At 38.3% G+C, this 22,500-nt stretch overlaps 2 protein-coding genes across 2 annotated transcripts in view; both read left to right on the top strand.

Moving 5' to 3' along the window:
* The window catches only part of LOC128251195 (uncharacterized), a 21,277-nt gene extending 15,634 nt beyond the window's left edge, over window positions 1–5,643 (top strand). The window contains exons 5-7 of the mRNA XM_089344562.1: window positions 119–282; window positions 2,946–3,109; window positions 5,487–5,643. Of these exons, the coding sequence (XP_089200688.1) occupies window positions 119–282; window positions 2,946–3,109; window positions 5,487–5,539 (381 nt within the window). The 3' untranslated portion in view covers window positions 5,540–5,643. The remainder of the gene's footprint in view (window positions 1–118; window positions 283–2,945; window positions 3,110–5,486) is intronic.
* Window positions 5,644–11,223: 5,580 nt separating this feature from the next.
* On the top strand, window positions 11,224–22,166 carry LOC106882098 (uncharacterized). Its single transcript, XM_089344555.1, has 6 exons — window positions 11,224–11,902; window positions 13,533–13,885; window positions 16,285–16,463; window positions 17,231–17,394; window positions 18,403–18,569; window positions 21,503–22,166. The coding sequence occupies exons 2-6, from the start codon at window positions 13,534–13,536 to the stop codon at window positions 21,547–21,549; spliced, it is 909 nt and encodes a 302-aa protein (XP_089200681.1). The 5' UTR covers window positions 11,224–11,902; window position 13,533; the 3' UTR covers window positions 21,550–22,166.
* Window positions 22,167–22,500: the final 334 nt, after the last annotated feature.

The raw sequence follows: 22,500 nt of genomic DNA on the forward strand, positions 1-22,500 counted from the left end.
CAATGGCACTCTTCTTCTAATTTTGACTTAATAATAATAATAATAATAATAATAATAATAATAATAATAATAATAATAATAATAATAATAATAATAATAAATCATGATTTTTTTAAAGGTGAAACTGGTGATTTATAAAAACCAAACAAGTGTAGTTAATATCGTGTTTGATGGACAAAGTTCAACCCTTGAAAACTGGTTCTCCCTTGGGAAGCTGAAGAGTTCTCCTTGGCCCGATATACCTCAAAGCCCTGTGTATATGTTCTCCATGGCTGGATTCCTGTATGTAATTTTTATCACTGTATATTTTTAGTTACAGTCTGAAATCAAACTCTGCTGAGATCTGTTTTTTCTTCCATCCTCTTGGTGTCTATAAATAAAGTACAATTGAAGTACAATGTCTATATAATCAACAATATACACTTCCCTTAAATTCCTAAGACTGTAATCAATATTTTAATCTAAAAATTAATTTTATCCATTGATATTCATCTCCCACAACGCCAGGTTAAATTTGTTGCATTCTGTTATATCATCTCGTCGATTTATTCGAATTGCGTTTATGAATCCACTGCAACCATCTGTATTTAGCAAGGAAGGCACTTCACCAAGCGGTCAGGATGTTCCCCTCGTGATTATAAGATCGTGGCTTCGATTGCTCAACCAGTTTTACATGCTATTAATTCATTGAACAGGAATTTCACTTCATCAAACAAGTGAATACTCAGAGTCATCTTCGCAAGAGACGGTGATCCATTTACTTATGAATTAATATGAAAATGTTTGTATGATTTTCTTTCCTGTTCTGTTCCTGGTTACCCATACATTAATTAGTGACAAATGGTTAATGTCAACATCTAATGACGTATCACTATTTATAACGACTGATGAGTCAGCGAGCTGGCAAAATCGTTAGCACGCCGGGCAACGTGCTTAGCGGCATTTCGTCCGTCCTTACGTCCTGAGTTCAAATTCCTTTGAGGTCAACTTTGTCTTTCATCCTTCCGAGTAACGATAAGATAAGTACCAGTTGAATACTGCGGTCGATGTAATCGACTTACTCCTCCCCGAAATTGCAGGCCTTGTGCCAAAATTTGAAATCAATATTTATTATGGCTGGTAGTGGTGATGAATTTGACAGTCAATCGAAGAGTATATTGCGATATTTTGGATAATTTTTTTGTGGATCAGGAACTCTAACAATATTTCTCAGCCTCTGTCTACATACTAGTTTCATCTGCTAAAAATAACTGTCGCTAAGATCACTCCCTACCGTCCTATAAATAAATATAGTATAAATATTGGAAATGTACTCCCATGAAGGTGTAGCGATGATTGGGACTCCTGTGGTTATAGATCCTTCCGGATCAGAGACGACCCTTTTGAAATATCCCTTAGTCGGAGGGGTAAGGAGAGAACATTTGATTTTGTTCTGGCCTTTTGCAAATGCTGGCTGTGAGGAAGGGATAAAATTATTCTCAGGCAACTAAAATCCTAGCCCAAATATTTGCAACAGAGTCGAGTCCACTAAAATACGCCTACCCAATGGGGAGGTCTTAGTGTTAAACTTGCTAAGAAATCAAGCCTGTTACATATATCTACAGGGCATATCCGTCATCAGTTCACCGCAGGGAAAGTTCAGTCATCAATCCACCGTTTTGTTTTTGTTTTTGTTTTTTTTACAATAAAATAGTTTTTGACTATTAATGGTGGGATGCTATGGAGATATTTTCTCGGTAAACTTTCCTCGCGGGTAACTTTTCTCACGGTGAACTTTTTTCGCGGTAAATTGATGGTGGTGAACTTTCCCTGCAGTGATTTAATGGCGTTGAACCAATTTACGTTTTCAACATTTTTTTACTCAAAAAGATTTGGTCGACTATAAAGAAGATACTATTTATTCAATGTATCACCGAGCAGTGCTGATTCGAAATGCAAAACGGTGTTGCTTTATAAGCAAAGGAGTTGCGAAACAAACTTCTAAATTACGAGTTGGTATCAAAAAGTTCCTGGGCTAGTTATGGTTAGTGAAAAATAACTGATTAACCTAAGTTTTAACATCATCTCCTTCGAAATAGTCACCTTGCACAGCAATACACTGGTCTCTGCGTTCCTGCCACTTTGGGAATCCATCCTGGAAGTCGTTTTCCGTAAGCGAGTCGCGGACCTCTTGCGATTCAGTCTGGATCTCGACAGCGGTGTTAAAACGGCGAACTTTGAGCTTCATTTTCATCTTGGGGTAGAGACGAAAGTCCGCAGAAGCTAAATCTGACGAATAGAGCGGGTGGGGAATTGATGCCATGTTGTTTTTGGCGAGAAACTCACTTGTGAGGAGAGCTCGGTGATAAGGTGCATTGCGTCATGAAGAATCCAATTCTTCGCGCTCCACAGATCCGGTCGCTTTCACCCTCATTCATCAAAACGTCGCTGTAGAACTCTCGACTGTCGGTCCTGCCCTGGGGGTAGGAACTGTCAATGCACAATACCACATTTCCGGGGGTGACGCTCGTGGTAGGTCTTCCAGATCGCTCATCGTCATCCAGGGACGTTCTTCCGCATTTGAAGCACCCGCACCACTCGAAACATTACATACGACTCATTACCTCGTCACCGAAACCTTGCTGAAGCATGCTCAATGTCTCTGTACCAGGCTTCCCAAGTTTAACGCAAAATTTCACGTTGGCTCTTTGTTCCAACTTCCTATCCATGACAAAATCGTTGACTACAGCATACAGGCGATCACGAATACTCAAACTTGCGAAGTAAATAGCAATGTCACTCGGCGCATGAAGGTTACCGCTAGCTTTCACTGCGCTCGCAACCGTTTGTTGTCATCTGTTGTTGCGTTACAGAACTAGTCCGGAAACTTTTTGATACCATCTCATACAACACCTGACGACGACGACGACAAAACAGTAATTTTACCTTCTTTTTTCTCCTCACAGAGGCATACGTCGCTTCTATATTGCATCCGAACATTCAGGCTGTGATACAGATCGAGGTTGGTTGACTGTCATCGAAAGTTACCAACGTTGCACATGGCAGATATTTCCTAATTATCCTAGAATAGTCTACTCTGAGGGAAATTCGAGAATCACATGGTTTGATGGTATGTATTTCATCATCTCTTTTTACCTTGTCTCTCCGTCAAGTTAATGCAGTGAGCACTAAAAGACTAATGAAGATATTCAAATGGTGTGGTAAACATGTGGGACAACTCAGGGCGTACTTCAATGACGCTCAGGCTCCGTTGTAGTTAATAAAGTTGCGATGAGAGAATCAACAAGAGGTACAACATTACACATGGGTAGGTGTAGAAAATGTAGATCATCTGAACAGAAAGAAAAAAAAAACACACCTGATGATGGTCGGAGATGAAACTGATCGAAACGCTGTGTAAATATTAATATTGTAAAAATACACCATTTCTAAACTTAACTTTGAAATAAAGGTGCCTAGTTTAAATATTAAAGTAGTAGTATAGGGTGACACCCCCCACCCACCAAAAAACAGAACCCACAATTCTTTTAATTAAACTGTTTGAATTAAACGACGCAGAGGGATAGATCAAGATGAACAGTGGTTCCAGCAAAACGGACCCACCCCGCACGCAACAAATGACTCCCTAACCTGGCTGAGGGATTTCAGGAGAGACTGATCAGGCAGGATGTGCAACGTTGAGTAAGAACTGCATTTACCGAACTTGACCCCCACCCCACCCCAGATTTTTACCTGTGGAGGTATCTCAGGAATAATGTTTACCAGAACAACCTTCAAACGATTGGTGAACTGAAGGCAGAAATTACAGCAGAATTTAGGGAAATCCTCCAAAGAGGAACGCGTTCGAGTAACTGACAAGTCTTTGCACGACGTACGCCATTTGGAGCATATTTCGAAAAGAACGTGACTTTATGCAAAGGGAATGATCGTACACAGACCGAAGTCCAAGGATTTGATAAAAATTTTATGGGTTCTGTTTTTTTTTGGCGGGGGTCACTCTGTAGTAGTAGTAGTAGTAGTAGTAGTAGTAGTAGTAGTAGTAGTAGTAGTAGTAGTAGTAGTAGTAGTAGTAGTTTCTAGCTCTTGCATAAGACAAGAAGTATTGACGTGGGCAGTTAATTAAATATTGTCAGTACTAGAATAATATGAAGTAGCGAAGAAAGTCTCGCTGCATTTTTGACACGATTATTTGAGGGTTCTTATTAAAAACTGGAGGAACAACAGTATTGATTTTTATATTCTAATGTTTTTTTCTTTAATTGCGGAATACTTTATGCCATACTGGTTAAGTTTGTATCGATTATACTCTTTTGAAATGAGTTTGGATCAGGCTCGTATGCGACACTTTATGTTGCATGAATTCAAAACTGGCTGTGGTGAACGAGAGTCTTATACACTCACTGCTTCTAAGCTTATCTAGAAAGTTGCCCTTTGTTCGTCATTGAGGAGTAGACTTGCTGCCGAACATTTCCTTACTAGAATCATGACAACAACAATAGCTAGCCCCTAAATGAAAAAAGTAAATTCATCCTAAAAGAGGCCTACACTTGCAAACGGTTATGCTCTGTGTTATAGTTCGATTGAAGCATTGTAGTATAGAAGCAGAATGATGAGCGAAAAGAGAAATGAGGAAAGCTTCTAACATGTAGAGAGGGAAGTTAAAGAACCTTTCAATATTTCAGGCGCAGAAGCCCAACTTTCCTCATTTCTCTTTTCATTTATTATTCTAGTTATGCACTGTGCTTGGTACCATATGAGGGGCATCCTCTGTCATGATATGCTAAGCGAAAACAAAACAGTTTGTTACTATAAAAGAAGTGTTTATGTCAGTTGAAAACATTACAGAAAAGCGTCTTTCATTGGTCAGCCGTAAGGTTTGATGCTCATACGCGATGATGAAAGATCGTATATTGCCTAAGTCTCACAGGAAATTATTACAGAGCTACATATGGAGGTTTTGTCTCACTCTCGTCATTCCCCTGATTCCGCTCCATCTGATTACCACCTTTTCAGATCATTGCAACATTATTTAGAGAGGAAACAATTTACCAAATATGATAAGGTCACGATTAATATTGAGTATTTCTTTCCTTCGAAACATGAATTTTGAATCCTGGTGATCAACAATTTACCAGATAGATGAGATTATATCATTGATAATTAAAGGAAATATTATGTTGATTAAATATATCAATTAAGATCAATGAAGTATTTGTTTCGTCGCCATCTTGAAATGGCACAAGACTTGCTTTCCAATTCTTTATTGATATCGGGAGAATGAAATTTCTTAATGGGGTCGGCTGGAGTTCAGCTCACAGCGTAAATAAGCGGAAAATCGCGACGTATTTTGATTGATACACAAAAGAATATTTCAATCAAGCGATCTTAGTAGCAGTATTAATGATATTTATTATTACCGATATTACTGTTGTTATATTAGCTGTTACTATTGTTGTAATTGCTGCTGCTTCGTATGTTATTCCCAGGATATGCAGAAGGTGATTCCATGGCCATCTTCATCCGCTTGAAATCTAATTAACCAATCGAAAAATCTCCTGTTGTTGACGTCCATCTATACAAGATGACCACCACCACTGACCTAGTGTCAAATATTACAAGTTAATAAAAACCTCACAATAATCATTCTAACGTTGGTCTTATTCTGTGATTCTCTTCCTCGCTTTATCTTCCTCTTGAGAAAGACAGAGCGTTCATTCTTTTTGTCGTACATTCAAGTATATCTGTACTATTGTACATTCATGTCTGTGTGTGTGTATGATATCGTCAATTAACCGTGATACATCATTATTTCAAGTTTCGTTCACTACACTAAATCATTTCCAAGTCTAGCCAGATCATATATGCGCCTCCCTAGTTTTCTCGCCTACTTTAACCATTAGCCATTTTCTCGCCTTTCCGAGATTTATGTCTGACTAGCTTCAAAGCCACCTGGTAGAACAACTTTTAAGCTATCTCCTGTGGAGAGTTCTTCATTAGGCCTTGGGCGCAACAATGACACTTCCCGCATTGAGTACATTTTAATTTTATTAAACTTGAACAATATTTTTCAAGCAATGAACAATTTTCATCAAAACAATGATATAATTTATCGACTTGGAACTTATTGCAAAACTGCATGATAAACAACAGTACCACCACCATCGCCACCACATCTGCCATACACACACCATTCAGCTTTTTGTGGTGGTAATGGAGTGATAGTAATAGTATGAGCTGTAGTTGGATAAAAGCAGAGGCTGCGGTGACGATGGTAGTGGTGGTAGCCAGGCGGTTAGGGATGATGGTGAGAGTAAGCGATGTGAAAGACGGTGGTGAAGGTGGTGGAGGGAAAGGCGGCGAAGTCAAAGGTATTGATGGTGGTGGCGTCTGAAGTATGAATGGTGTGTGTATGGCAGATGTGGTAGCGATGATGGTGGTGGTACTAAGAAAGTGAATTCAGTGTTCAGTCCCTCTTTCTCTCACATACCCACTCATTCTCCCTCTCTTATTATTACTCCCACTGACACCATCAGCACTACTACTTTTAATAAAACATCGTCAACAGTAGAAGTGTCATTGACGAGTGAGAGAGGGGGTCAAAGTGTGACACTGACACACAGAAATTAGTTTTCGCATTTATTATATTAGATGAATCCTTAAGATTTATTGAAATGAAGCTTGACTTAACGATTCACTATTTATAACGAACAACATTAAATATATAAATTTACCTGAGTTCATACACACACACACACACACAGAGGAAGTATGAGAGTAAACAAGGAATGCAAAGTCAGAAGTAAATCATCCAGCAGCGGTGGCGGCATTACTAAATATTTATGTCTGCCTTTTTGAACTTCGTCAGCAGCAAGTATCCCCTGGAACTTCATGATAAAGAAATAAACGCTACTGGTATATTTCTGTGTATTTTTAACGCTATACATCTATAAGAGATGCTATCCCGAAACGAATGTTATAGTTCATCAGGCTTCTAACGAGTATGATAGAGAGATTGCTATTTCAAACTAATACTTCTGTCGCTCATAATGAATTTATATTCAGCCTCCTGGTTGACGCGATATCAATGATTTTTCAGTTACTCTTTTACTATACCTGTAGTGGTCGATTTTGTCTTTAGTAAGTGGTTGTTCAAGTAAGACGCAGTGCAAGAGTCAGAAATGCGAGTTTAGCAATGGTACCACCGCTGCTGGAAGATCTCCGTGTGACATTTTTGTTTTTTCACACTGTGCATCTATATCAGATATTTCGAGATAAATAGGGCAGTTAATTAGGGTTCTAACGAGGTATCTACTTTAAGTATTATACACACACACACACACACACACACACACACACACACACACACACGCACTCACACACACGCGCACACACACACACACACACGCACACACACAAACACACATACCACTCTCTCTCTCTCTCTCTCTCTCACATACACACACCTACACACATAGACAGTGTCTGAAGATCAACTACACACCACATGTAATCAAGTGAAGAATCGTCGAAAGATCCATGTCATATGTTAATGGATCAACAAAATGTAAGTTATACGTGTCTGAAAAATGGCATATTCTTTTTAGGTGTACTCTACTGCTCTGCTAAATTCCAGATCAGAAATTTTCAGCAAATGCAAACATATGGACAAGTTTCTTTTGGTGAATTGAACGGCTGTATCGCAGACTTTAGATCCCTTCCATTGATTCTACACCATCGCGGCATACGACTTAATAGTGAAAGGGAACACATCTTTAATTCATCTTTTTTCTGTTCTGTTCTTTTCCCCCTTTTTTCCTCATTCTACTTTTGAACCCACCTTCATCTCGTTTTTTTTCTCTCGTAATTTCTCTTTCTCTTAATATAACTTGTATACAACTTATGACCAGAGCCCGAAGATTACTTGGAAGACACTAGTAGTGTCTTAAAACCTGTCTAGACAATATCTTAATATCTTCACTGTTTAAAACTATTAGTAGCTCCTAACTATATACTGTGTAAATTTATATATTTAACAGTACACACACACACACACACACACACACACACACACACATACATATATATATATATATATATATATATATATATATATATATATATATATATATATATATATATATATATATATATGTATATATAGAAAGAGAGAGAGAGAGAGAGAGAGAAATACGGATGAGAGACAAAAGACTGGTTACTAGTAAGCTTCAGTTGTTTTACACTCCCCCAGTAGATAATCCGTTACATTGTGCCAATGTTTCAATATGTGTAGCTGCGTTAGTTGTAGTCCGCTCTCTGTGTGATGCTTTGGGACGACGAAAGTTGGGTGCAGTGATCTAGGTCAGTGCTACTCAAAGTGGGGGTCTGCAGACCGGTGCCTGTTCGCGAGCCATCAGCGGCCGGTACGCAGCAAGTTTCCAGAACAGAAATAAATAACATAATTTCAGTAATTTCGTCTTATGCACTGCAGTAAACAACTTATCAGCTTATGTAATATTGTATTATTTGTTTACAAAATAAATATAAGATAAAAAAATTGTCAACTTTTATTATATTCATTATATATAGATCCACTTGGATTTTAAATGTTCCCACAATTATAATATGTCTATTCTACTGTAATCTTTTTCTTTTTTGTGCAGTTGAAGATTGCTCTACATATTGCATTTAATATAATGCTCGCATTACTTAAATAAATGGAGTAGCATGAAACGTGCGTACTGCAGTCATCTTTAAAATCCGTGTTCCTTATTTTGATTTATATATATATATATATATATATATATATATATATATATATATATATATATATATATATATATATATATATTAATATTTATTGTCAAAGTAAAGTGGCAATTCAGAAAAATAAGACGAATGTTGATGCTGAGTAGCTCCGAGAGGCGACCGTCTCTAGCTAGCTGTATGACGCACAGATCTGCTTCCATAACACTTTCGCAAAGGGGAGGTCATCAACTTCCTCTTGCTGGCCTGGTAGTTTCCCCTTATCAATGTGGAGCATTGGTAAGGGGAGACTACCCTGAAACCGGTCTGTGACTGTCAAGCAAGCAAGGGAAAGTTGATGACCTCCCCTGTTCAAAAGTATTATGGACGCAGATTAGCGCGTCATATAGCTAGCTAGAGGTAATCACCTCTCGGAGCTAATCAGCACCAGCATTCGTCCTGTTTCTCTGGACTGCCACGTTAGATTGGCCATAAATATTGATACCCAATACTGCTGCTGTATCTCTCCTTTATAGAGATTTAGAAATTAGAACATTTCTATTATATAACTTGATAATACTAAGAAATATTACCGGTCCATGGCACATTAGTAAAAAAAAAACTGCCGGTACGCCACATCAGACAGTTTGAGAAGCTCTGATCTAGGTGACAATAAATTCTCCTATCTATCTATCTATCTATCTATCTATATATATATATATATATATATATATATATATACAAATAATATGTGAGTATATGCATATATACGTACAAGTATGTACATGCCTACATCTACATGTATATATAGATGCATATCTGGGTACAGGACGTTGCAACAAAACGTAGACAAAATGAGAAACAGAACACAAACAGAGTACAGAAAACACACAAGCCACATAGAGAACATTTTCTTATATAAGTATTCAAATATGCTTTTAATAATAAAGGGTAAAATCAATAATTTTACCAGGTAGCCAGTGCGGAAATAAGAACCTTTTAGGTAAATTTTACAAATTATTTTATAATTATATACATAATTATAACAAGGAGTCAGCTTCATGCCTCACCACGCACCGTTAGAAATAGACGCTAAGGTCTTTTTTACTACCTTAAAATTTTAGAGAAGATTTATTGTAGGCAAGCAAAAGAAAAATAATGAATCAGCAAGGCCGGTCACCCATGGACGCGTTTCGAACTTAAAGTAAGAAATAATTTTACTTGGTGTTACTCTTCAGCATAGTACTTCGTATAAGTTCGCGAGTATTTCAAAATATGCACGTGATCAGCGTCTTCGTATGTCCGATATCTATACTGCCGTGTATCATTCATATCCTTCTTTTATACCCACGTGTGTGTTAAAATTTAGACTGCAGTAAATGCAGTTTCGATTATAGAGTGAATTTATTCAAAAATTATTTTAATAATATTTTTATTTCATTTACTAATTTTCCCCCTTCTTCTTCTTCTTCTTCTCCTTCTTCTTCTTCTTCTCCTTCTCCTTCTTCTTCTTCTTCACATACTTTTGTATTTTTTAAATATATTTTCCCTTTTTGTGAATGTATTTTTTTTGTGTGTATACACGTAAGAAAACTTCTTTGCTATTTAAGCAACTAGTAAAACATACAATTTTCAGTAACGGCTATTTGAACCTTGAAACTCATACCAGAGTCACTCACTGTAAACGTTATTATTAAAATTAAAATTATCCCCCAAAAGCCATCTCTACTAATTTTTTCAGATGTATAATACTGTACCAAGAACTTGCTTTTTATTATTCTACTGTATATATATATATATATATATATATATATATATATATATATATATATATATGTATCTAAATGCTAATATTTGCACCAGCGCTACCACCATCACCATCACCATCACAACCATCATCATCACAACCATCAATATCATCACAACCACAACCGCCATCAGCATCAGCATCAGCATTACCATCAGTTCCATCATAACCACCCGTGACCACCACCATCACCACAACCACCATTATCAACAACAACAACAACAAGAAAAACGTAAGCAACACGATCGCCATCAACACCACCACCGCCACAGACCCCCACCACCACCACCATCACCACTACCATCACCACCACCACCACGACCGCCGCCGCCATTAGACACAACAACAGTAACAACAATCAACATCAGTGTCACCTCCAATACCACCCCCACAGCCACTATCATTTCCGATGCCACCGCCACCACCATCACATTCACCACCACCGTCAACGCCAACATCAACGCCACAACCACCACCTTTACTGACATAACACCACAACAATAGTGACCACCACCAGCCATTGTGTTACCTATTCAACTCTACTTTGTGCTGATTAAATTGTGTTTCACCATTGCTCAATAAAGATTTGTTTTCTTCTTATCAAGTGACGTGCAAATAATTTGATTAATTAAGCTTCAATTAGAGAAATATTGACGTTAATGAACAAAATCTTAATAAACACTGTTGAAAATCATTTGTGGTGGACATCACTGGCATCTGGGGACATTGCTGACGTTTTATAGACACTTCTAATAACTCTGGACATTTCCGGTAGCAGTGACATCTCTGGATATTACAAGCATTTATAAACAGTCCGGACATTTATAAGCCATACTAACAGCTGTGGATATTACTGTTGATAGTAGGCAGTCCACATATAAGTTTTCTCCCTTCAAACTTAGCCACCTAATAGACAGGTACTGCCCTGTATCCGTTGCAGAGATTGTATCTCTGGCTATTACAGGCATTTGTGAACAATTTTGATATTTGTAAGAAGTCCTAACGGCAGTGGATGTTATTGTTAACAGCAGGCAGACCAGAATAAGTTATCGCCATTCAAACTTAAACACTTGAAAGATAGGTGCTGTCCATTGTCCACAACAGCGGCCGTATCTCTAGATATTACGGGCATTTGTGAACAATCCTGATATTTATAAGCTGTACGTATACTTGTGGATATTACTGTTAACAGCGGGCAGTCTAGACATCAGTGAACTCCCTTCTGAATTAAGTGTGTAATAGAGAGGTGCTACCCTCTGTCTACAGCAGTGCAAATCTCTGGATATTACAAGCCTTTGAGAACAGACTGGACATAATAGATAGGAGCTGCTCTCTCTCACTGCTCGAACAAAAGTAAGTTTTGTTTCGAAATTTTCTTCATGTTTTGTGTGTGTGTCTGTGTGTGTAACTGCGTGTGCAAGAGATGGAGTATGAGACACTTTAGGAGAGCCGTTTTGGCGCCGCCTATTCGACGTTGACTTATTTGATATCAGACGTTTTAATGTTTTCCCCTTTCTCTCCTTCCTTCTACCCATCTCATTCTCTCTATTTCTCCATTCTCTCCTCTATCTCTCTTCGTTTATGTGTGTGTGTTTATTTTCCTTGATGTCTATGAAGAGAAAGTGAAGGTCCGTGGCCCAGTGGTTAGACGGATTGCGCTCATAATCGCAAGATCGTACTTTCGCTTCCCGTATTGTGAACTTATAACCGTGTGATGGACTGGTGTCGCATTCAGGATCACAATTTAGTGCTCTTAGCCTCTTATACCCCATGGAATCCAAGTAACCTGCTTTAAGAGGTTGAGTCCAGGGACTTAACAGAATAATTGTCCAGAGTATGAGGTAAGAGAAAGTGTTTTTTGTCAATTGCAGCCAATTGATTAATTGTGAAGTTTTGCTCTCTCGCTCCCTCCCTCATTCTCTCTCTCTCTCTCTCTCTCTCTCTCTCTCTCTCTCTCTCTCTCTCTCTCTCTCTATCTCTCTCTCTCTCTCTCTCTCTCTCTCTCTCTCTCTCTCTCTCTCTCTCTCTCTCTCTCTCTCTCTCTCTCTCTCATTCTGTCTGTTTTTCTGTGTGAATATATTTCTCTTTGTGTGTATGAGGAGAGGGCATATGTTCAGATAAATGATGTTGAATCAAAAAATTATATTCTCTCTGTTCCTCTCTCTCTCTCTTTTTCTCTTCGTTTATGTGTAAGAATATATTTCTGTTTATGTTCACTGTACTGGATCTCCGTCATTTACGACGATGAAGTTTCCAGTTGATCCGATCAACGGGAGCAGACTGCACGTGAAATGAACGTACAACTGGCTGAACATTCCACAGACATGCATACCTTTAAGTTAGTATTCAACAAGTTTCAGCGTGACAGAGAAACATGAAATAAAGTGTCTTGCTCAAGGACAAGACGCGCCGCCATGAATCGATCTCCCGATCTTACAATCATGCTCCGATTATTGTACCCACTAAACCACGCGTCTTCCCAAAAGGATTGCACCTAGAAAGTTACCCTCCGAGTTACAAGTCCGATCAAGTCTGTTTACGGAAGACTAGCAGTCGCCCATGCATTCCAGTCTTCCCTCTCCACACCCGATGTTATCCAAGGGAAAAAAGCAAAGGCCGATACAGCTTGGCACCAGTGACGTCGCAATTCAGTTCCACAGCTCAGTGAATTGAAGTAATGTGCAAAAAAAGCGTCTCTCTCCCTGTTTATTTGTGTGAGCATATTTCTTTCTGTACGTATGAGGTGAGGGGAAGTGTTTATGTGAATCGTGTTCAATTAGAACTTGTAACATCAATCTCTCACACTCTCTATCCTCTCTCTTTCTCCATCTGCCCTCCCTCTTCGCCTCTCCATCTTCTCCTCCTCTCTTCCCTCTTTCCATCCTTTTGCCCCTCTCCCTCTCTATCTTCGCTCCCTCTCCATCTTCTCTCCCTCACTTTCTCTTTCTCCCTCTCTCTCTCTCTATGTTAATTCTACCACTAGAATGTTCCAGTTTCCTCCTACCAACCCAAACAAGGCCACAGAGCTGCTGCTGCTGCTTTCGCTCTTCACCCTCGCCACAATTCCCACCGTCACCGTAACCACTCCCTCGCAACAACAAGAAACTATCGCCAAGTACCGACACTTCGGTCCCGGTTACTCGTTCGGTTACCCTGGAACTCCCTCGCAAAGCGAAATATTCCCCAGCCGAAGCCAAGTGGAATGCGCCATGAACTCTTTAAAGAACCGAACTGGATTCTTCAGTTACGACAGGGTCAACCAGCTTTGCAAGACTTACCCAGAGAATATTGTACTCACGGCCAGCAATCTTAGCAGCGAGAGGTCCTTCTATATAAGTAAGTGAAACTTTACTAATTCCGACCACAAATGCTACTACTACTACTACTGCTACTACTACTACTACTACTACTACTACTTTTTCATGCTTTTATTTCCCTTAAATGCTTTGTTTCAATTATTGAGTGTTATAAAGTATTTTCTTGATTGATTTATTGATTGATTAATTGATTGATTGATTTCCGTGCAAAATTTCATGTTTCGTGACGTCTTCTCACACCTACGCCATACTGCTCGTAAGCCATCCGGTTAACGTTTCTGAGTGACACCTCACGCTAACTGGGAAGTGGAACAACTAGGATGTGTCCGCATGCGCAGACGACATTAGTGTTTCAGTAACGGACGCCATGCATATCGTGGGGGATAAAAACATTCTTACGGAATACGAGGTGATGACAGTAGCAAAAATTAACCAAGAAAAGTTAGTGGGCCCTCTATCTCGGCACCTTGCAGGTTTGTAAGCAGATCTGTCCTGTCTAACAGCCCCAAGGGCGCTGAGCAGAAGAACCGGTTAAATTTATCGTGGTCTGGTTTGCTTCAGATTTCTAGTTGGATAAGAACTGGATGAACAGGGCAGCCAGTCGCACTTAGAAATGGGCTGAGAGAATGTTATCCTTGAAAGGTTAGGCAGAGGTCGCGAACGCCTGCATCATTTCCGTCGTCTGTTATCCCCTACTGTCATATCTTGTCATATTTCACATCATATTTCGCTTCCTTTTGCGCTTTCTGTGGAAGAGATGCACCAAAAATTTGAAAGCATTATTATTATTACACGGTATATTAGTCAGGGATATCATCTCCAGGTTTGGTGACAAGTCTCCTCAAATCTGACAGAATACAAAATAGCATTTTTCTACAAGTTTTCAGTCTCTCAAGCAGCAGTTTGGATGTTGTGCCAAGAGCACCAATTACCACTAGAATAATTGTCATTTTACTTTGCACAGTCTCTTTATCTCACTGGTTAGATTCTTGATATTTCTCATTTTTTTCAGTTATTTGGTATTCACTCTATTATCATATGGTATTGTAAAATCTCTGATCTTACAGTTTTCTCTCTTTATGCCTCTATAATCATATCTGGTCATCTTGCTTCAAATAGCACGGTCGGTCCTTATGGAAAAAGTCCAATAAAATCCTATAGTTCTTATTCTCCATCATAGCTTCTGGCTCGGGTTCATATAATATTTCTACTACTTTCTCTATATTTCACCAGAGCTGAAGACACCTCCGAAAGGGGGGGGGGGGGGGCGCCACGTCAAAACGGTAGAGGAGTAGGGGCCGAAACCGGACGTGGTTCCTCCTGATGATGTCTTGAGTTAACTGGATCCTATAAAGGAGCTGTTGTGGTAGCAGACCACGAAACATGGTTGAAATTCCTCCTCATTATTATTATTATTATTATTATTATTATTATTATTATTATTAGTCAAGACGAAGAGCGCGATTCGATTGTAATAGATATTTTATTGGTTGAACGATATTTCAACAGTAAGTCTGTCTTTTTGTCAAGTTCAAAATAAGAAGCGATAAAAATTCGAAATTACAGAAATTTAAACGTAAAGTATGAACGAGAGCAACCAGCGTCCACATGTTGATGGAGTGACATCATCAGATTTTAAGTTTCAATTTTATAACAGGCGAAAAGATAAAGACAGAAAGAAGACAGAAAAACGAGGAAAGGAAAAAGAGAAAAAGAGGAATATTTAATCAGTTTTGTATAAATTTGATGATATTCTCTTGTCATTTTATTCATACACTGAGAGGTACGCCACACCTTTTGAGGAACTTTATTGTTTAATTCTTTTTGCTTCAGTCATTTGACTGCAGCCAAGCTGGAGCACCGACTTTAGTCGAACAAATCGACCCCAGGAATTATTCTTTGTAAGCCTAGTACTTATCCTATCGGTTTCTTTTGCCGAATCGCTAAGTTACGGGCATGTAAACGCACCAACATCAGCTGTTAAAGATGGTGGGGGAACAAACACAGACACACAAACATACACGCGCGCGCGCACATACACACACACACATGTATACATATACACCATGGGCTTCTTTCAGTTTCTGTCTACCAAATCCACGCACAAGGCTCTGGTTGGCCCGAGGCTATACTAGAAGGCACTTGCCCAAGGTGCTACGCAGTGGGACTGAACCCGGAACCATGTGGCTGGTAAGCAATCTACTTACCACACGCACCTACTCCTGCGCCTATGTTGATAATTGCTATTGTTATTTATTTTTCTACACAAATGTTCTGCCACAGTCCACTTGCCCCTCGTGTTGTATTGTCCATATTATTTTGTGTTCGGGCCTGGTGGCCAATAAAGAAAAGACTACTACTACTATTACTACTGCTGCTAATGCTGGTGGTACTACTGCTTCTGTTTTTTTTTTTCAGGAAACCACTGGATAAAAGTATATTCCATATCAAAGGGAGCTGGTTCGGATGTCTATAGATCGTTTCTAAATATAGGAGATCGAGCATTATGGAAAGTGGATGCTTGCATCGGAATTTATTGCCCTAATTTCTTCCGACACTCCATTCTTGACGTCTGGGAACAGATTCCGATTCATGAGGTACGTATTTACACACACACGCACACACACATACGGACACACACACACACACACAAACATTTTATATATATACATAGGTTTTAGTGTGATATGCTAACGCACGAAACTCTATGCTCATGTACATTGTTTTGTCTGGGTATAAAAGATGGACTACAGCAAATATTCTGCTTAATACCACAGATTTGCTTGTCAGTTGTTTGAGCTTAACCAGTTGAGCATGTCCCTTGGTGGCTGACAATATGTGCATGAGCAGAAGTAGTGGGGGAGCATCATAGCGATGTGTTGAGAGGAATTCTTTGGGTCTGAATAATTCACTTTTGGAAACATTGGTGTTTTGTTCAACATCCTTAAACAAACTTTATTCAGGGACCTTTTGAGCGAGATGGGCTACTCGACATGAAGAAAATTATAACTGGGCCCCACCTGCGAGGTCATGCGCTGTTTATCTTGATATGAGATCACCATGTCGCGCACATATGGTTGTGAGGCATGTACCTGGTGTACCCTTATCAGACGGGTAGTCATGATGGGTATAATGGGCTTCGTATATTTTACCCCACTTCTCTCTCACTCAATAATAATAATAACGACAACACCGAAAAAATACCTTAGGAATGAGAACCCAGATTCGAAATTTCCCCCAAGACACCTGATGAAGGCTGGAGAGTATATCAGCCGAAGCGTTGTGTTAACAACAAAGAAGATGAGGAAAATATCCGTCAATTGTAAATAATGTAAATAATGTATATAAGATGTCTTTTATTCAGGTGAAACTTGTATTATACGAAAACCAACAAACAGTAGTAAAGATGGTGTTTAAAGGACGAAATACAAACATTCAAAACTGGTTTTCTGCCCAAAACCTGAAAAGTTCCCCATGGAATGATTTGCCAACGTCCAGCACAAACTACTTCTCAATGGATGGATATGGGTATATAAAAATTCTTACTCCATTTCATTTTTAGCTTTTACCGAGAGGAGAATTGTTTGTAACAAATTTTAATCAGTATATCCAACCTAACTTAACGCCATAGACTGCGATAAACGTCTCGAACAATCATTTCGTTTAGACGACAAATACTAAAAAGCAACGAAATTCTATCAGTTGACTAGATTTCTTCAACACTGGCAGCTGGCTCTACTGTATCACGTAATTTCACCGTATTGTGGATAATCAGCAGTAGAAAACATGAAAAAAAACCCCAGTCAAAACTTTATTGATATTTAGAATAATGCTGGCCAAATAACCAGCCCAGCGATATCGCGAAGAGCTACTAGGTTGTGCATCAATTAGTTATTAGCGACAGAAGCAGCCTTTGTAGTTAATATTAGTTAGTACATCCAACCTAACCTGGATGAGCTGTTTATGATGCCATACACTGCTGTAAACGTCCCGAAAAATCAATTCGTGTAGAAGACAAATGGTAAAAAGCCTCGAAATTCAATTGGTTGACTAAATTTCCTCAATAACGCGGATGGCAGTTCTGTTTCACGCCATTTCACCGTAATGCGGATCATCAGCGGCAGCTAGCCAAGCTCCAAAGGGCAGACAGAAAACCAAACTTATATAGAACGTTTACGGCATCGAGGTTAGCTTGGGGTGTGCTAACACATCGAGGTTAGCTTGGGATGTGCTAATTGATATTTGTTACAACAACAACGCCGACGATGACAACAACAACAACAATGACGAAGACAATGTTAACGACAAAAACAGCGCGACAACGGTAACAGCAACAAGAACAACGACAAAGACGTCGATGGCGACAAATAGACAACGATGATGACAACAACTCCGACGATCACGACAAGGACAAGAACAACGAACAACAACAGCAACAACTACATCGACAAATACAACAACTACAACAGCAGCAACAACAACAAAATCGAGAACATCAACTGAAACAAGCGTCTCGTTTTTATTTCCCTTCTTCAGCGACAGACGACGCTTCTACGTGTCTAGAAGTCACTTTGGCTGTTTAGGAGACGCTGGCTGGCTTGTGATCAGCGAACAAAGCAGCATCTGCATTTGGGAGACGTCACTTGTACTTCCCAGATTCCTGTACTCTAGCAAATCTTCGAAAACCAGTTGGGGGGCGCTCAGTAAGTATTTTGTTGTTGAAGTACCTTGCATTTTTTTATCTGTGCAGGCGTGACTGTGTGGTATGAAATTTATTTCCCAACCACATAAATTCGGGTTCAGTCCCACTGCATTCCACGACAGCCTCAAGACGACCAGTACCTCGTGAGTGGACGGAAGCTGAAAGAAGCCTGTTATATATGCATCTATGTGTATGTATCCTTGAGCTGGTCCCTACCATCAACTTTTGACAACTGGTGTTGGCGAGTTTACGCCCACTTAAATGAGCGGTTCGGCAAAAGAGACCTATAAAATAAGTACAAGGTTTAGAAAACGAAGTAAGTAATGGTCTTGATTCATTTAACATGGGAGTTATAAGTATGTCTTAGCCAGCGGCCGGTTCATTCAAGATTGTTGCCTACAGAACTCGGGAGCACAATTTTTTGATAATCCGTGTACCATTGCACATTATAGGAGCATCTAAATTCCTTAGCAGCATGATTGGCGCGCCAACTTTCAGATGCAGTTCGTGAACTGGTAGTTCTGCGGGTCCCCCCTTTTGTCAGATTTGTCATGGGCCGGCCAGTCTATCTCGGATACATGGGAAGCTGGATTAAATTTTTCATCAACATAGGGGAGCCGAAATATATTTTTTCAATGTCAAAAGGAAGCCAAATCGCGAAAAAGGTTGAGAAATGCTGATCTATAACGATGGTTTTTATTTAGGCACATCGTAAAAGTAATTATAATGAATTGCTTAATATAAAGAAAAGTGTTTTTTTCAAGCAAATACAGTTAGAAAAAATATTTACCATTTCAAGTCATCACTAAAAACAAAGCTCATCAATTTTTCAATGAAATAATAATTTTATTCTTTTATTCTAAGTTGTAAATTTTGCCCGAGAAATAAAGCAAATAATCACCAATGCATTGTTAAAAATCTGCAACTCGATAACAAATACCTCCAAATTGATTAGAAATGCATAAATTTAATAATAACAATGTTTTTGAGATTCCCATTCGAATGACATGAGTGTTTTTGTTTCACTTTTGACACGTAATACTTAAATAGTGGAGGAGATGTTGCTGTGGGCTGGAAGTATGCAAGAAGTTAAACATTTGTTTTTGACTAAAACACAACCAGGACCCTAAGTAAGGCATGTATAAAATTTGAATGCAATTGATTGTGTAGTTCTGGAATTTTGGGGATTCATACAGACACACACACAGACACACAGACATACATTCTCAATTTCATATATATATATATATATATATATATATATATATATATACATATATATATATATATATATATACATATATATATATATATATATATATATATATATATATATATATATATATATATATATATATATACATACATACATATATATATATATATATATATATATATATATATATATATATATATATATATATATATATATATATATATATGGTTTTAGTCGATCAAATCGACCCCAGTATTTTACCCGAGTACTTATTCCATTGATCCCGTTTGCAGAACTGTTAAGTTATAGGGACGTAAACACACTAACATCGGTTATCAAGAGGTCACGGGTTTTTTTCGGCGATTTGATGAATTTATGTGTTTTCAGAACGTTGTTCACTTTAGGATCTCCAGTGAGCACTGGTAGTCTTTGTGCAATAGTGTTGTATGCCTTATTGTTTCTAGGGTTGTGAGTTGATATATTCGGTAGTATAATGAGATGAGGTGTGGTGTTTCGTTTTGCTTCCCTTAATGTGTTACTGTCTATTTTCTTGACACGCTTAATTCCATCGTCTATAAGTGAGGGTGGAGTTTGTCTTTCAGTTAGTGTTGTTCTGAGTTTTTGAAGACGGAGATTCCGAGAGTATTTCTATCAGACACTATTGTGCGAATCCTTTTTGCTAAATTTCTTTTGATATGTTCCGAGTGGCATGGAAATGGCTACGAAAAAGTGATCTGAAAGGATGGCCTCAGGCATTGATATGCAGCGCCCAGGAAGAAGCTCTGAGAACTAATTACACCAAGTTCCAAATGGATAAGAACAGCGAAATACCCCCTTTGTAGGTTGTGTAGCAACAAAAACATGAAATTGTCCTTGCATTCTTTTCTTTACCCACCTATTTTCAGTTTCATTCGTTTTCAATTGCTTGTATAATGCTTTATCTTTGCAATCCTTCATCCAACACAGGCCTGACCTTCTTACTTCTAATATTAGCGATTCTGTGGCATTTTTTACATACCATACTATGTTGTTTTCTTCTGCTCTAATGCTGTGTTCGCATCCAATAAGTCCTCTTCCCCCTCTTTTTCTTAGTCATTACAGTCTGTGTCACTTTTTGGGTGGAGTGTCCCATATCTAGTTAGCAACTTCCTTGTCTTTCTGTTGTTGTTGTTATCATTATTATTATTATTATTATTATTATTATTATTATTATTATCATCTTCATCATCATCATCATCATCATCATCATCATCATCATCATCATTACTATTGTTATTATTATTGCCTTTGCACAGCTTCTAACGCTGGAGATGTACTATAGTGTCAGCTGTTCACTACCAGTGAACTAAGGTAACACCCCTTATTTTTCGAGCACCTTCCAGAGTATTCGAGCGGTTCCAAGCAGTGCTGTTTTCTTCAAGTGCTCCACCCTTATTGCAGCCCCTATTTGTTCCACGTACTTCTCGAGATTTTTGCTCACTTTTCCCAGGGCTCCGACAATTATTGGTACTACTGCTACCTTTTTCCTCGACCATAACTGCTTAACTTCCCAAGCTAACCTAGTAGTAATAGTAGTAGTATTTTTTGTTGTAGTTGTAGTAGTAGTCGTAATAATAATACAAGTAGTAGTTGTTGTCTTAGCAGTAACAGAAGTAGTGCTGTTATTTTTTATGTTTATTGTTTGTTTTTATTCTTGTTACTGATGTTACTCTTTTCAGGTTACGGATTAGCAGATACCCTGGCCATATTCATCCGCTTGATATAGAAATAACCAAAACATATGCAGGCATCCTTAGTGCTGTTGTTGCTATATCTGTCTATATGACCATCTATATATATATCTATACCATTTATATAACTATACCATCTATATATCTATATCAGTGGTTCTCAGCCAGGGCCCATATGGCCCTCGGGGATCCATATAAGATTTTGTTATTAAACTCTATGTACAATAAATTGTTTATACTTCTTCAACCAACAAAATATTTGAATAATTTTTTAAATACAATTCCTAAGAATATTTAATGACAAAAATATATTAGGATTTCTTAAACATCAAATGGTATGACTGTAAAATAGGAATCGACAAGGTCCACAGGTAAAAAATGGCTGAGAACCACTAATCCTAACCATTTATATATCTATACAATCTATATGACCATGTAGATATCTATTCCATCTATGCATCCATATATTTATACCATCTATATGACCATGTATATATCTACACCATTTATGACCATCTGTATATCTATATTATATCTATACTATCTATACTATACTATATCTATACCACCTATATCTATACTATATGACCATCACCACTGACCCACACTCCATGTACCCCACTCAATAAAAGTCACTGATAATCATAATGTTCAACATTGGTCTTTGTTGTGATTCTCTTTCATTCTCTCTCTCTTTTTGCCTTTGAGTTAAGGAGATTTATTATTATTATTATTATTATTATTATTATTATTATTATTATTATTATTATTATTATTATTTGCATACATACCGATTGTTCCTTTTTGTCAGAAGAGTGCCCTTCCTTGAACCTTGCACAAACCATGTACATACAGGGGGCTCCTCAGCCCAGCTTCCGTTCTGCAAAGCTCGTTCACAAACGTAACTCTTGAATTGTCTGTCTCATGACATTGCTGGCTGCATCATGACCTCATATATTTTACCATGCATGGCTAGGCCGCCAGAT

Source organism: Octopus bimaculoides, chromosome 28 (assembly GCF_046866305.1).
Source record: "Octopus bimaculoides isolate indiv1 chromosome 28, ASM4686630v1, whole genome shotgun sequence".
NCBI classification, from domain to species: Eukaryota; Metazoa; Mollusca; class Cephalopoda; order Octopoda; family Octopodidae; genus Octopus; species Octopus bimaculoides.

What these genes read in the sequence shown, in the direction of transcription:
- LOC106882098 (XM_089344555.1), top strand. Translation starts at nt 13,534, where the DNA reads ATGTTCCAGTTTCCTCCTACCAACCCAAACAAGGCCACAGAGCTGCTG. An exon ending in AACAGATTCCGATTCATGAG is followed by an intron (nt 16,464 to 17,230) that starts GTACGTATTTAC and finishes TCTTTTATTCAG; the next exon opens with GTGAAACTTGTATTATACGA. An exon ending in AACCAGTTGGGGGGCGCTCA is followed by an intron (nt 18,570 to 21,502) that starts GTAAGTATTTTG and finishes TACTCTTTTCAG; the next exon opens with GTTACGGATTAGCAGATACC.